The sequence below is a fragment of the Canis aureus genome, chromosome 27, assembly GCF_053574225.1.
Source record: "Canis aureus isolate CA01 chromosome 27, VMU_Caureus_v.1.0, whole genome shotgun sequence".
Classification (NCBI taxonomy): domain Eukaryota; kingdom Metazoa; phylum Chordata; class Mammalia; order Carnivora; family Canidae; genus Canis; species Canis aureus.
This window is the reverse complement of record NC_135637.1, coordinates 19,355,754-19,369,367: the sequence shown is the minus strand read 5'-3', so window position 1 is coordinate 19,369,367 and position 13,614 is coordinate 19,355,754. Positions and strand designations below refer to the sequence as shown.

Here is a 13,614-nt window from a genome sequence, read left to right as displayed (position 1 = left end):
GTTCATCCTCAAATGAACTTCTCAAATAAGTTAAAAAAAACCAAAACCCAAAAACATGATTAGCTGCTGCCCGCAGTTCCTGCCCTCTGATGGTTCTGTTTTGCTTCCATTCCACCATCATCCAGACTAGATAGCGGACATTTGCCTTTGTTTGTTGTGTGTTGAGTTCTCTCCTCTCATTCAATATCTTCTTTCCCTTAGTCAAAGCACATCTTGTTCTACTTGCCTTATTCTGTTCTCTATTTAGACCGTGCGTGCTTGCCTCGCGGGCCTGGCAGGACCATTCTGCCGCCCTCTTGTTTGTCTTAAAGATACCTTTAGGAAATATAATCCAAACAAGCCTAGCCCAATCCTGAAGATTAGGCTCCAAAAGATCTGTCAAGTGTGTTTTTTGCTGGCCTACACATGCTAATTTGCATGGTTGCCTCGGATCCCTTAAGAAGACAGTAATTGACTAAATGGTGCTATGTGTTCCCAAGCTCTGCGCCAGTTTGGCACCTCTTCCTTTGCCTAAGTGAATTTCCCTTCTCTCTCTGTTTTACGTGTCTTTTGTCTCCTGACCTCTGTCACCCTCCTTTCTCTGAACAGCTTTGTGAAAGAGTAGCCTACACTCCAAGCCTTTTTTTTCCAGTCTCTCCAACCCCCTGGAAATTGCTGTCTAAGCAGCTACTGATTCCACCCGACCACCAAAGCCAGTGATTCCTCACCTTGCCAGATGATATCGTCACTTACCACGTGTGCCTTGAAACTTTCTGCTTGCTTCTCTTCCATGTTGTGGAAACTCTGTTTTCCCTCCTACCTCTCTGACTGCTAGTCTCACTGCTTCTTGGCTGTCCTCTTCTGTTCCAGGTCCTTGAAATGTTGCACTGTCTCAAGTTCCATTGGTTGCCTTTTTAGCCTGGTCTTGCTGATCTCATTCAGTTCCTTGACTTACATGCTAGTTTCCTCATGGCTTTCCTCCCCATGTGCCCTGTGTTTGTTCTTGCCGGATGTTCTACCAATTTCTGTCCGCCCCTGTCCTCTGTTCCCTTGCAACACAGACAGACTTACTGCTCACTCAGTGAGCTAATAGGTGCCAGTTTTGATTTCCTTGTTTCATTTAAGACACTACCACTTTCCGTACTCATCTAGACAAGAAAACTGAGTCATCTTAAGGTATTTCCCATCTCCCCCACCAGCCTATCATTTGCTAGGTCCTTTCTCTAAGTTGTACCTCTAGGATGACACTTGCATCCACACCCATCTTTCTGTCCTTAGTGCCATCCCTCATGGAGTTTTCCTTGGACTGTTGGAGTAGCCTCCTAACCGATTTCCCTGCCTCCAGTTTTCCTAGCTCTGATGTGTTCTCCACAGAGGGTGGAATTCTTCCAAAGCACAAGTTAGATGATGTCATTCTCCTGCTCAGACCTTCAGTAGCATCACAGTGTGCACAGAATTAATGGCCACTCCTGAACTTGGTATTCAAGCCTGGTAGGCCAAGACCGCAGCCTGCCTTTTCAGTCGTACCTCCTCCTTCTCCCCTGTGTCTGGGCACGCTTCTCAACGCTCGTTGAGGACAAGGACCATGCCTTCTACTTCTCTTCTGAAATAGCGCATTGCCCTTGGCAGGTCTTCAAAGAACATTTGTCAAATTGAATTACACTGAAGTGGCCAGGGATTATGTCATTTCCTTCTGCACAAGTGCTAATGTAAGCTGGCCTCTACAAATCTTGTGTGCCTAGAGCTGTGCTGAGTGCATTACGTGCATTATCTATCTGGGTCTTTATGTCTCTGGGTCTTCTCAGTCTTGCCATGACTCTGTGAGGTAGTAGGTATTACCTCCATTTACAGATGAGGACACTGAGCCTCAGTCAGGTTGGGTGCTTTTCCTGGGGTCTTGCAGATAGTAACACATCTGAGACTTAGGCCCATAGCTGTCTGCGTCCAGGAGCACTATGATGTCCTGCTTCTAACTGTTGGGACTTCGCTGGATTGTGCAAGACCTACGGGCTAGCCTAATAATAAAGGTAAAAGAATGACTCTTACTGAGAATTCACTACCAGACACTGTTCCAAGGGCTTGACGAACATTCTTGCTTAATCCCAGTAGCACCCATTGTTTTATAGATAAGAAAACTGATTATGAGGCTTGGGTTACCTTTTCTTTTTTAAGATTTTTAAATTTATTATCTGAGGGTGAGAGAGCACACATGTGTGTGCATGAGCTAGGGGAGGGGCAGAGGCAGAGAGAGAGAGAATTCCAAACAGACTGTGCTCTGAGTGCAAAGCCCAGTGCAGGACTGGATCTCACAATCCTGAGATCACAACCTGAACCAAAATCAAGAGTCAGATGCTCAACCAACTGAGCCACCCAGGTACCTCAAAGTTTGAGTTCCTTAAAGTTCATGCACCTTGCATGTGGCAGAGAATGGCCAACTTTTCCAACATTTTTTTTTTAAGATTATTTATTTAGTTATTTGACACAGAAGGAGAGCAAGCACAACCAGGGGCAACAGCAGAGGGAGAGGGAAAGGGAGAGGGAGAGGAAGAGAAGTCCTTGCTAAGCAAGGATCCCAATGTGGGGCTCCATCCCAGGACCCCGGGATCAAGACCTGAACCAAAGGCAGATGCTTAACCAACTGAGCCATCCAGACACCCCCAACTTTTCCAACTTTTAACTTTATTTTATTTATGTATTTTTAAAAAGGATTTATTTATTTGTGAGAGAGCATGAGCGTGTGCACAGTCATCAGCGGGGAGGGGGAGAGAGAGTGAGAGGGAGAGGCAAACTCCCTGCTGAGCAGGGAGCCCAAGACATGGGGCTCAATCCCATGACCCCGGGATCATGACCTGAGCCAAAGGCAGACGCTTAACCAACTGAGCCACCCAGGCACTCCCCGACTTTTAACTTTAGAGTTGACATGAGTATTCTTTATTTTGGGGGACAAACCGTGGTATATTCATTAAAAGCCCAAGCTTTGGAATCAGGTAGATGTGGGTTCTATTCTAGGGTCTGCCACTCACCACCTGTGTGAATGAGGCATTTAACTTCTCCCAGCATCAATTCCATTATGTATGAAGCTGGAGTTGTTACAGTGCCTACTTGCAGTTTGTTGGGGGAACACACAGAGCATTTAGTGTTAGCTCCTGAAGGGGAGTGAGTGTCCATTTTATATTTGCTCTTGTTATTTTGGGGTAAGGATGGGCCTGGGGATGCTTTCAATTCTCTCTTCTTCCCTGCTTGAGTTTATAAAGACATCTTGCTAGTTTCTGCCCATTGAGAGAATCATGCTCCACGTGGGGTGCCTGACAGATGTCCTAATATCTCCATCCAATTTTTTATTCTGAATGGAGACCATGCTATGTTGGCTAAACCGGTTCTTTCCATAAAACATGCTTGAGGCTTCTGGTAGGATCTAGTTCCAGTGGGGTCTGGAATTTGGTGCTGGGAAAATGTGCTGTGCCTGACCTGGATGTCGTGCACTCCCACCCCCCCACCCTCCCAGTGCTTGAGTGTCCCCTGGAGAGGACAGTGTGTGTGTCATCATGACACTGCTGTCCTAGAACCAATGTATCTGGGCATCTCTCAGGCAAGGGCCAGAAAGCCTTATTGTGCCAGCATTGATTCAGTGTGCTTCTTGTTTTGGATTCCTTTGTCCACTGTGACCTTTAAATTGAGGCTGCTGGGCCACAGAAATATTTGGCATCCCATTCATTCACTCATTCATTCACTCCACAAATATACTGTTCTAGGCCTCCTCATGGCATAACTGAACAAGATGGACAAGGTCCTTGCCCTCAAGAAGCTAGCATTCCGTTGGGGGAGACAGAGGATAAATATGTTTATAAAGAAGAGATTTTCAGATGATGGTGAGGGCTGTGAAGAAATTAGAACCTGGGATGGGGAATGACCAAATAGATCCCTGAGGCAGGGATTAGCCTGTGGGTGTCCAGTGAGCACAAAGCCCAGTAGGGTAGTTGGAGCTTCTGGATGCCTGGGGGCATAGTCTGAGTTTTGAGGTAGGATGGGCCTTCTGGTTTGGCTTTTGAGTGGGGATGTGGTATACATGGTTCTCATTGACTGTGTGTGCTGGATGGAAAGGCGACAAGAGTTGGACTCAAGGAGATCAGTTAGGTCACCACAGTCATCCAGGTAGGAGGTGGAAGTGTGTCAATGGAGGTAACTCACAGAGCGAGGCACTAGCTTAGAGGGGGGACTGTGTGAGAAATCACACGAGTAGCTACATTTTCATTAATAATGTGATTTTAAATAAATGATTCTTGAGTTACATATTAACCATTCCAAAGCAAATGTTCTAATTCAGCTGGAGACCACTGCTCTGTGTGTGTGTGTGTGTGTGTGTGTGAGAGAGAGAGAGAGAGAGAAAGAGAAAGGATATGTAGTATGTATGGGTGGCTAAGGGTGCCCCAAAGTTAGCTAGACTCTGAAATTTTAGTAGAGCTGTATTTTTAATATTTAAGTGTTCATGATGGACACCACTTGTGTATTTTAAAATGGGCTTATAAAGTTAGTTCATAAATTTCAGAATGCTCAATCTTAAAAGCCAATATATTTTTGGAACAGAATGCTGATGAGCGTTTTATTTTTTGCACCATATTACATCTTGCAGTTGCATGTATTTTTAGTGCTGTTGGCCACAATTAAGGTAGGGCCCTCAGCTGAGCTAATTTTGATTCCCTGGGTTTAGACTCAAGTATCCATTCTTGGTTATTTCAAGAATATCTGTGATTTGTGATCTGTGTTCTCTGTGATCTGGTGGCATCTTCCGAAGTCTTAGGATCATCTTCCTAAGGGAATAAATGGATGGCTTGGTGCTTAAGCGTGATCTTAATTATTATAATAGTGACGAGAGAGTACTCAACACATATACTTTCTTTAGGATGGAAGTACAGATTGTATTCTCTTTTGATCTGAAGTGTTCTCTTGGTAGCTTTATTAAGGAATTTTTTTTTGAGTCATGTGGATTATTATAGATGCCGGGAAAACTGCATTTTATCATTTGTACTTAAATGTTGAAGTTACATGGAAAGTAATTTTTAGGTCACATCTAACACATTTTAAGAAAATATTCTTTCTGCTACAGCAGAACCAACTAAGCCTAACCTTCCCTCTGTGTGTCATATACCATTACCTCTATTAATACTCTTTGGGCTCCTATAATTATAAAGCAGATGTGTATATCAGGAAGAGATGTTGATTTCAGAGTAAATTTTTCTAGAAAATAGAAGCTGGGAAAAAGAGGAAAACCCAAACTTGGCTTCGTGCTTGAAGAGACAGCACTGCTGTGTGTGGGTGGGTGGCTGCATGCACCCGCTGCTCAGAAGTGCCTTTTCTCTCCATGGGTATAACTGGCTGTGTATCAGAGATGTGGCCAAGAAGAGTAGGCAAGCAATGTGTGGGCAGGCTGCATGTTCTTTTATTAGCATCCTCATTGTACTGCATCTCATCGAGCCCGGAGCATGAACCAGCCTGGGCCTCTAAAGTCTGTACTGTTTCCTATTTAATTACCCCCCTGAGCTGCCAAAGGAAGGAGGAAGAGTTGTTCTTGTGTGTGCATTGAGCTGTTTCTAGGGGTGACTGTGGACTGACCTGAATGGATATTCTTGGGCATCTGGGCCGTTCTAGGCTCAGCTTTGGAGCTGCCCTCTCAGCATTGTACATAGCCAGTCATGGATACAAGTTCCCTTCCCTTGAGTGATCCATTTCCCTTTCTTTTATGAGTTTGCTCCTGTGGGTCTCTGCAGCACTTTTTTGGGGTTGCCTTTCTTGGGTTTGTCCAAGATCGACCAGCCAAAAAGTAGCAGAGTTGGGGTTTGAACCAATGGCTGTTGGTTTGCAGAGCTCAACTTTGAACCAAACCCAGTTCTACTGCCCTATACCTGCACCCACATCATCATAATGGGGTAGGAGCATGTAAAGCATGTAAGCTATTCCCTTAGCTTTAGTGCCATGAGATAACAATACCCCACCTCAAAGGATTGTTGGGTGAGTTCAGTGAAGTAACTTGTAAAGTATCAAGCACGGTGTTGGATGTGTAGTTAAGTGCTCAATAAATGAACCCTATTATTGATGACAAAGGTAGTGGCATTAACTCTCTCTCCCTCATTGCTACTTGTTGGGGGACAGGAAGTCTGACTTTCTTAACAAGGTGTCTACATGAAAAACAAATAGAATACAAATATGTTGAGCCATACCTGTTTCCCGTATGTTTCTCTTACAGAAATAATTCATGGAAATGGCATATTGCAGTTGACTTATTAAAAATAGGTGTAAGAATAGTCTTTAATCACTGCCTGAAATCTGTACATTGTCTTGAAATTCATAGCCCACCATGATGAACTTCAAAATTGTGTCCCTACTCAGAGTGACCAAAAGGCACCAGCACCAAATGGCCTGGCCAAAATGCCATCTCAAACCAAATGCTAGGGACAATCATCCTCTGAGTTTTAAATGCCTAGACCCAAAATCATAAGTGTTTTCTTCTATTTAGCATCCTGGTTCTCAATTCTCTCTGTATGTTAGAATCACCTGAGAGCTTAATAAAAATGGTGCTGCCCAGGCTGCCCTCCTATTCTGTCTCTGGTTTAATTGGTCTAGTTGGGCCCTGGACATTAGGGTTTTGTTTTATTTTTTTTTTTTTTTAAAAGACAGTATATTTTTAAGAGCAGTTTTAGGCTCGCAACAATATTAGCAAGAGGTGCAGAGATTTCCCATTTATCCCCAAATGTGCGCAGCCTCCCCCATCATCAACGTCCCCCATCAAGAGGGGTATTCTTGTTACAGTTGATGAACCTGCACTGACACGTCATCATCACCCCCAAGTCCATGGTTTACCTTAGAGTTCACTCTTAGTGGTGTGCATTTCATGGGTTTGGACAAATGTATAATGGTACGGATCCACCATCATAGTATCACATGGAGTATTTTCGCTGCCTTATGTCAGTATTTTATAAAAGCTTTCCAGGTGATTCTAATGTGCAGCCCAGCTGAAGACCAGGGAAGTTCCAGAAAGCAGTGAGGACCTTCTCCCCCCTCCATTCCTCCAGCCTTAGGTACAAGTTGGGTTCAGGACCAGCATTCTTACCACAGCTTTTTTTAGATGTGATTTTTATTTATTCTAAAAAAAAAAAAAAAAAAAAAAAAAGATTTATTTAGCACCTTTATTTCTGAAGAGCTTTTAATTGCTGTACTTAGAACACCTAAACAGTGAACATTTGTCAAGCATCAAAATGGCTATCAAAATAGAAAGAGGGAGTTGGATCTCCAGTGATGAGGACAGCTATCTCACAGACTCCCATGAGTGCAGGTGAATGGGTGGGGGGCACACATCCCCTTGATTCTGGGCCCCATTAATGAGTGACCTAGAAACACTTATTTATTTTTTTATGAATAAGCAATCATCTTAAAGTGTACCCAAGCAGCACACTTTAAACAGTAAATGCTGCTGGATCCTGTCCTCCATGTGTCATCAAGTTTTGGGGCCACCTCCCACCCCAACATCATGTACCCCCTGTAATCGTTCTTTTAGAAGGGGATAGTTCTGTATTCTGGCACAGAGAGCTATGGCCTCTGCTGTCATCCCTGACCTAGGTCATTGTGTAACTTAGAGATATGTGGGTGCCTCCTGATTACTAAAGGACCAGGGACCCCATCTGTGGATCATCCCTCCCTCTGTGGGGGGTTTGGGTCTCCTTCTCTAGAGCCTACCCCCCAGAGTGAAGTCAGGAATAAAGGAAGTAGCAAAGGCAACCCAAGGTCATGCCAAGCAACCCATTTCATCTCAGATTAAAAAGAAAAAGTGTGTTCTGCCTAGATTTTAGACAATAGGCTAGTAGAGCTGTAGAACCTGACTAAAAATTTTTTGCCAAAAGTGATATGAAAGATTTGTTTCTGGATTTCAATCCCTCTTGCCCATTTCTGTGAATAATCAGCATTTGTTTTAATGCAGATAATAGCACAGAACACATTCAGCTCCCCGAGTTTTACTATTTCAAGCAACTGTTTTAGGCTTGCGAGGCATGTGCTATTTATTTACACTATTGCATGGGCTGTGTTGATAGAGATGACAATGATAATAGTAGTGGTTGACGTTTATTGAACCCTCATAATGTGCCAGGCACTCTGCCAAGGGCGATAACCGGCTCATCTCGTTTAACCCTTGGAAGAACTCTTTGAAGTAGGTTGAGAATTATCCCCATTTTACAGATGAGAAGACCGAGGCTCAGTGAGTGGCAGAGTCAGATCTTGAACAGAGCAACATGATTCCAGTGTCAACTCACTTGGCTGCCCTGCAGTGTTGTATGTAGGGAGCTGTCACTAGAACAGTGAGCCAGCACTGCTGTGCCGGCCCTTGTCACTGGGCCAGGGAGAGAGGTCTAAGTTGCTACAGGAAATGGACCTCATTTAGGCCAGAAAAGTAGTTTGGGGCATCAGAACCTTTGCCAGCAGTTCTCCGGCCCTACCCTTCACCAATCCCGGTGTTCATGCCCAGGGTGCCAAACACCGAGGGCAGGTGCCCTGGGTGAGAAGTGTCCTCTCCACCCATAAGGCACTGCTCCCAGGGATGAGGCAGAGTGTGTGAATTATATATACATGTATGGGTAAGTGCCTCCGTTTTGTGGAGAGTGCCTCTCCCTTAGCCCACTCTCGGGAGGCCATGCTGCATTGTCTTTATGTTTCTATCCTGGGTGCACTCTCAGGTGTATCTCACTCTCTGTGCTTCCAGCTCTCTGTTGAGACCAGCAGAAAGCACTTATTAATTGGCAACCTAGGGATCCCTGGGTGGCGCAGCGGTTTGGCGCCTGCCTTTGGCCCAGGGCGCGATCCTGGAGACCCGGGATCGAATCCCACATCAGGCTCCCGGTGCATGGAGCCTGCTTCTCCCTCTGCCTATGTCTCTGCCTCTCTCTCTCTCTCTGTGACTATCATAAATAAATAAAAAATTAAAAAAAAAATTGGCAACCTCATCATCTATAAGATGGGGATAATAAATTGTATTTGCCTCCTAGAATTATAGAGAATAAAGAGTTAAGACCTATCTAGCTCTAGCCCCGAGCTGTGTGTGTGTGCATGCATGCGTGTGTGTGCGTGTATAGTCCCAGGAAGTGTACTAGTTTCCTGTTGCTGCTGTAACAAGTACAAATAAGTGGCTTAAAACAGCACAAATGTATCACCTTGGAGTTCTGGAGGTCAGGACTCTTAGATGGATTTTGCTGGGCTGAAATCAGTGTAGACAAGGCTGCACTCGGTGGACCCTCTATGAGAGAATCGGTTTCTTGCCTTTCCCAGCTTCTAGAAGCCACTCAGATTCTCTGGCTTGAGACCCCTTCTTCCACCTTCAAAGCTAGCAGTGTAGCGTCTTCAACTCTCTCTCTCTCTGACTTTGACCTTACTTCTGCTGTCATATCCCCTCTCCTCCTCTACATCTGTCTCCAAAGGACCCTTGTGATAACATGGGATCTGCCCAGATTATCCAAGATAATCTCTCCATCTCAGAATTGTTCACTGAGTCCCAGCCACAGAGTCCCTTTTGAGTCCCTTGCCTCAACCTCACATAACAGATTCACAAGATTCCAGAGATCAGGATGTGGACAGGTTGGGAGTGGGGGACATTATTTGGCCCCCACAATGAGCATTAACTGTTTTGATAAAACGAAACAGAAGCAAATTGGCTAGCTTGGGGATGGAAGAACCAGTAATGCAATTGATATAGTTACTAATGTTTGTTAGGCACTTGCTGGGCTAGCTCACTCCTGCCTCAGGGCCTTTGCATCCCATTCCCCTTTTCTGGAGCTTGTTTCCTTCCAGAGCTTTGGATGGCCAGCACCTTCTTACCCTTTAGGTCCCAGCTCAAATGACAACACTCAGGCCTTTCCTGGTCCCCCTGGCTTATACCAGGCCTTGGATCCATTTCCTCTCACACATCATAGCACCCTGTTTTCTCCTTTGCTATCATCAGCAACCCTTTGGTTTCTGTGTCTCCCTGATGCATTTTGTCTGCCCTCCGTGAACGTTAGCTCTGGATAGGCAGGGGCTCCGTCTGTCTTGTTCATGTGCATATCTATTCAGTAAGAAAGTGAAAGAAGGCACAATAGGTACAATAGTGTGCATTTAATGCTCATGCTCCCCTTTGTGGGAGGTCCCTGCGTCATCCCACCTCATAGATATGGCAGCCAAAGGCCCAGAGGGGCTGAGACCTTGCCTCTGGTCAGTAATGCCTGAGTGTACACCCAGGTCTGCCAGAGCTCTCGCTTCTGTCTCTCTGCTTTGTGGCCTCGATGTCATCAGAAGCTTCTTGAGCCAGCTCTGTTGATAGCCACAGAACTCTGGCAGGTCGGTCATCTTTGCTGTGGGTCCTGAAAGCAGTTTTTCAGAACTACCCACTGGCCACCTTGACGCTGGCTTTCTTCTTATCCAGGTCTATCGTGTCAAGTCTGGACTCCCCTGCCAAGACTAGCTCCATGGAAAAGAAACTTCTCATCAAAAGCAAAGAGCTGCAAGACTCCCAGGACAAGTGTCACAAGGTATTTATTTCCGCAGCCGGCCTCCCTCCTTGCTCCAGGATCCTCCCGTCAATCTATGCCAAGGGATCCGCCTGGGGCCGCTGCTGGCGCTGAGCCACCTGATCCATACCGAGCGGGCGAGGCGCTCCCTCCCTCGCTGAAGTCTCGCCTCCAGCAGCTCAGAGGGAGATGAATTCGGGCCTTGACGTTGCCGTAAATCCTTTAAATCTTAACCAGAGGAGGCCCTGGATTTAAAACGGCCTGTTCCTCGGCATGACCCAGCCAGATGTCTGCTTCTTCCGGCAGGTGGCGTGGGTCCTCACCTGTGGCCGAGATGCATCCCATCTGCTTTGAGTGATGCGAAGTCTCTCTTCTTAGTCCTTTAAAACTCCTGCTTATGTAACTGCGGCCACTGTGTTGACTATGCTCAACGTCTCTTAACACTCACTGTTCCTGCCCAGGCACAGCTCTCTGGAAGCTCATAAAACCCACTACTTGCCTGGGACTCCTCTAAGAGTGCAGACGAATACATATCTCCTTGCCCTGTCCTGGATTGGTCCTCTAGATCTTTGCAAGGAGATGGGGGGGATCAAGATGGATTTGGGATAAAATTAAAGTGACGTGTGCCAAAAACCAAACTAAACCCAAAAAAGCATACAGGTGAAAAATGATGATTGTGGCTTCCTTGCTCCCTGGGCTAGAGAAGTGACCAAGTGTGAACCAAGTCTTGGATGAGAGGAGTGACTTAGCATTGGTGACTGTCTTTACGAAGAACTGTGCACTCCCAGGCGAAGAAGCAATGGTATTTCCTTCCCAACCTTTGGTGAATTAGTGCCAGCCCAGACCACCAGGTGGTTTCGGAGGCTGCTTGAGATTTGATTGCTCCTAACGAACCTCCACGGGCCCTTTTAACCTGTCGATGTGTCTGTTTCAGATGGAGCAGGAAATGACCCGGTTACATCGGAGAGTATCAGAGGTGGAGGCTGTGCTTAGTCAGAAGGAGGTGGAGCTGAAGGCCTCTGAGACTCAGAGATCCCTCCTGGAGCAGGACCTTGCTACCTACATCACAGAATGCAGTGTGAGCCTTCCCCAAAGTCCCCTTCCCTTGGAGGCGGCACTTCCTGTTGTGTGTGTCTCATCCTGTTTCATGATGGCTTCATGAGGCACATCACAGCCAATGGCAGAGAGAGAGAGAGAGAGGGAGTGTTCAGAGGCAAGATATGTGATTGGCAGGGTAGCCTGAGCCAGGCGGGAGGTCCCAGAACAGTGAGACTGGGCTCCAGGAGTCCAGGTAGGCTAAGGAGCCTGGACACAGGCACAGACGTCGCTGCAACGAGCGGCCCAGGGTCTGAACGCCTCCCATCCCCACCTCTCTGGTCTATATCTTGTTCACTACCAGCAGTCTCGGCAGCCCAACTCCTGAATAAGGAACATGTATTTTAAATCTGCCTGAGGTCTGTTTTCCATTATTTAGAACCAGTGTAGCAACAAGAAGACTCAGCCTGTTAAAAAAACAAAAAAAACAAAACAAAACAAAACCAAACAGACCCTCTGTCATTATTTATCATGTGATGTCCTTTTCTTTTCTTTTCTTTTTTAAAATTTTTCCTTTCCTTCACGAGAGTAGACTGTCTTCTCCATTGTCTCGTTAAATTTTTCATTCAGGTGTTTTTTAATGTGGCCGATTAAACAGTCTTCAGAAGTTGAATCACACATTTTTCAAGTTTTTTTTCACAAGGGAAAGGAAATCTATAGAACGTGGCTGATGAAGAATAACTGCTATGTTTCCATTCCAGATTTGGCTGCCTTTCAGTGGTGGGTGAAGTTATTCAGATATGTATTTCAGATCTGTATCTCAGTGCCACTGAAGCATTGAGGGAGCCTTATGGATGAAAGGTGGCCAGAAAACGTAAGCCAGGAGGTGGAATTAGACTTCTTGGAGTCTTAAATGGCAATTAGGCAAGAAGGAAGTCATTGCTACTTTGCAAGAGGGATCTAGACTGGAGAGTCCTCTAATTACCGATAATTTGAGGATACCGATATTCCATACCGATATTCCAGAAAAGACCTTGTAGCCATCCCATTAATGAAAGGCTAAGGGATCTCATTGGTTTTCAGTCCTGAATGTACAAGTAAGTATCTGCTAGGACAGGTAGATGGTGGTAGGAGGCAGGGTGTGATATCAGTTTGCAGTTTCAGGCCGGACCCACAAGGACACAAGGTTGAGATGTTTCTCGAACCAGGGGTTTTTACAGGATGAGAAAACTGGAGCCAGCAACCAACTGGAAGTTGTCAACTTTGCTCCGTCACCTGAAACCGTCTTGGTGTCTGCGAAGCAGCTTGCAGCTCCCTTAATGAATCTTTTCAAACACAGCAGGAACCACAGGGCATCCCTATTAAAATTTTTGCTTTCCTCAGAGCTTAAAGCGAAGTTTGGAGCAAGCACGGATGGAGGTGTCCCAGGAGGATGACAAAGCACTGCAGCTTCTCCATGATATCAGAGAGCAGAGCCGGAAGCTCCAGGAAATCAAAGAGCAGGTATGACCGCTGCTTGGGAGCAGGGCTGCACTTCGAACCTCTGATTTCAGAGGTGTGTTTCAGGACGGGCAGAGAGAGAGAAAGGAGGTGGGGGAGGAGAGAGAAAGAGAGGGAGAGAGAGAGGGAGGTATGTAGGTCATTTGGAAACTGTAGATTCTCCACGATTTATATAAACGATGGAGTGCTTGTTCTTGCTCCTTTTGAAGTGTGTACCACATCATGGCTACTCTTTTCAATTAAAGCTGTAGGTTTAGAACAAAGGTGGCCAACCAGTGGCCTGTGGGGTGAATCTGACTCACCACCTGTTTTCCATGGCTTCGAGCTAAGAATGGCTTTCGTGTTTTTAACTGGTTGGGGGAAAAAAGTGAAGAATATTTCATGACATGTGAAAATCATGTAATTCAAATTTCAGCATCCATAAATAAAGTTTTATTGGAACACAGCCATGCCCATTCATTTCTGTAGTGTCCGTGGCTGCTTATGGTGCTACAGTGGCAGGGGTGGGTAGTTGTGACAAAGACCATATGGCCTACAAAGCAGAAATTACTTGCTATCTAGCTTTTTACAGAGAAAG

The 13,614-nt window shown here is 45.7% G+C and overlaps 1 protein-coding gene across 13 annotated transcripts in view; it reads left to right on the top strand.

Annotated features, from left to right (window-relative positions):
- The window catches only part of CIT (citron rho-interacting serine/threonine kinase), a 165,861-nt gene that overhangs the window by 71,197 nt on the left and 81,050 nt on the right, over positions 1–13,614 (top strand). For all 13 annotated transcript variants that reach the window (XM_077875863.1, XM_077875868.1, XM_077875869.1 and 10 more), the window contains 3 exons: positions 10,418–10,523; positions 11,437–11,580; positions 12,921–13,040. In XM_077875863.1, coding sequence (XP_077731989.1) covers positions 10,418–10,523; positions 11,437–11,580; positions 12,921–13,040 — 370 coding nt within the window. The remainder of the gene's footprint in view (positions 1–10,417; positions 10,524–11,436; positions 11,581–12,920; positions 13,041–13,614) is intronic.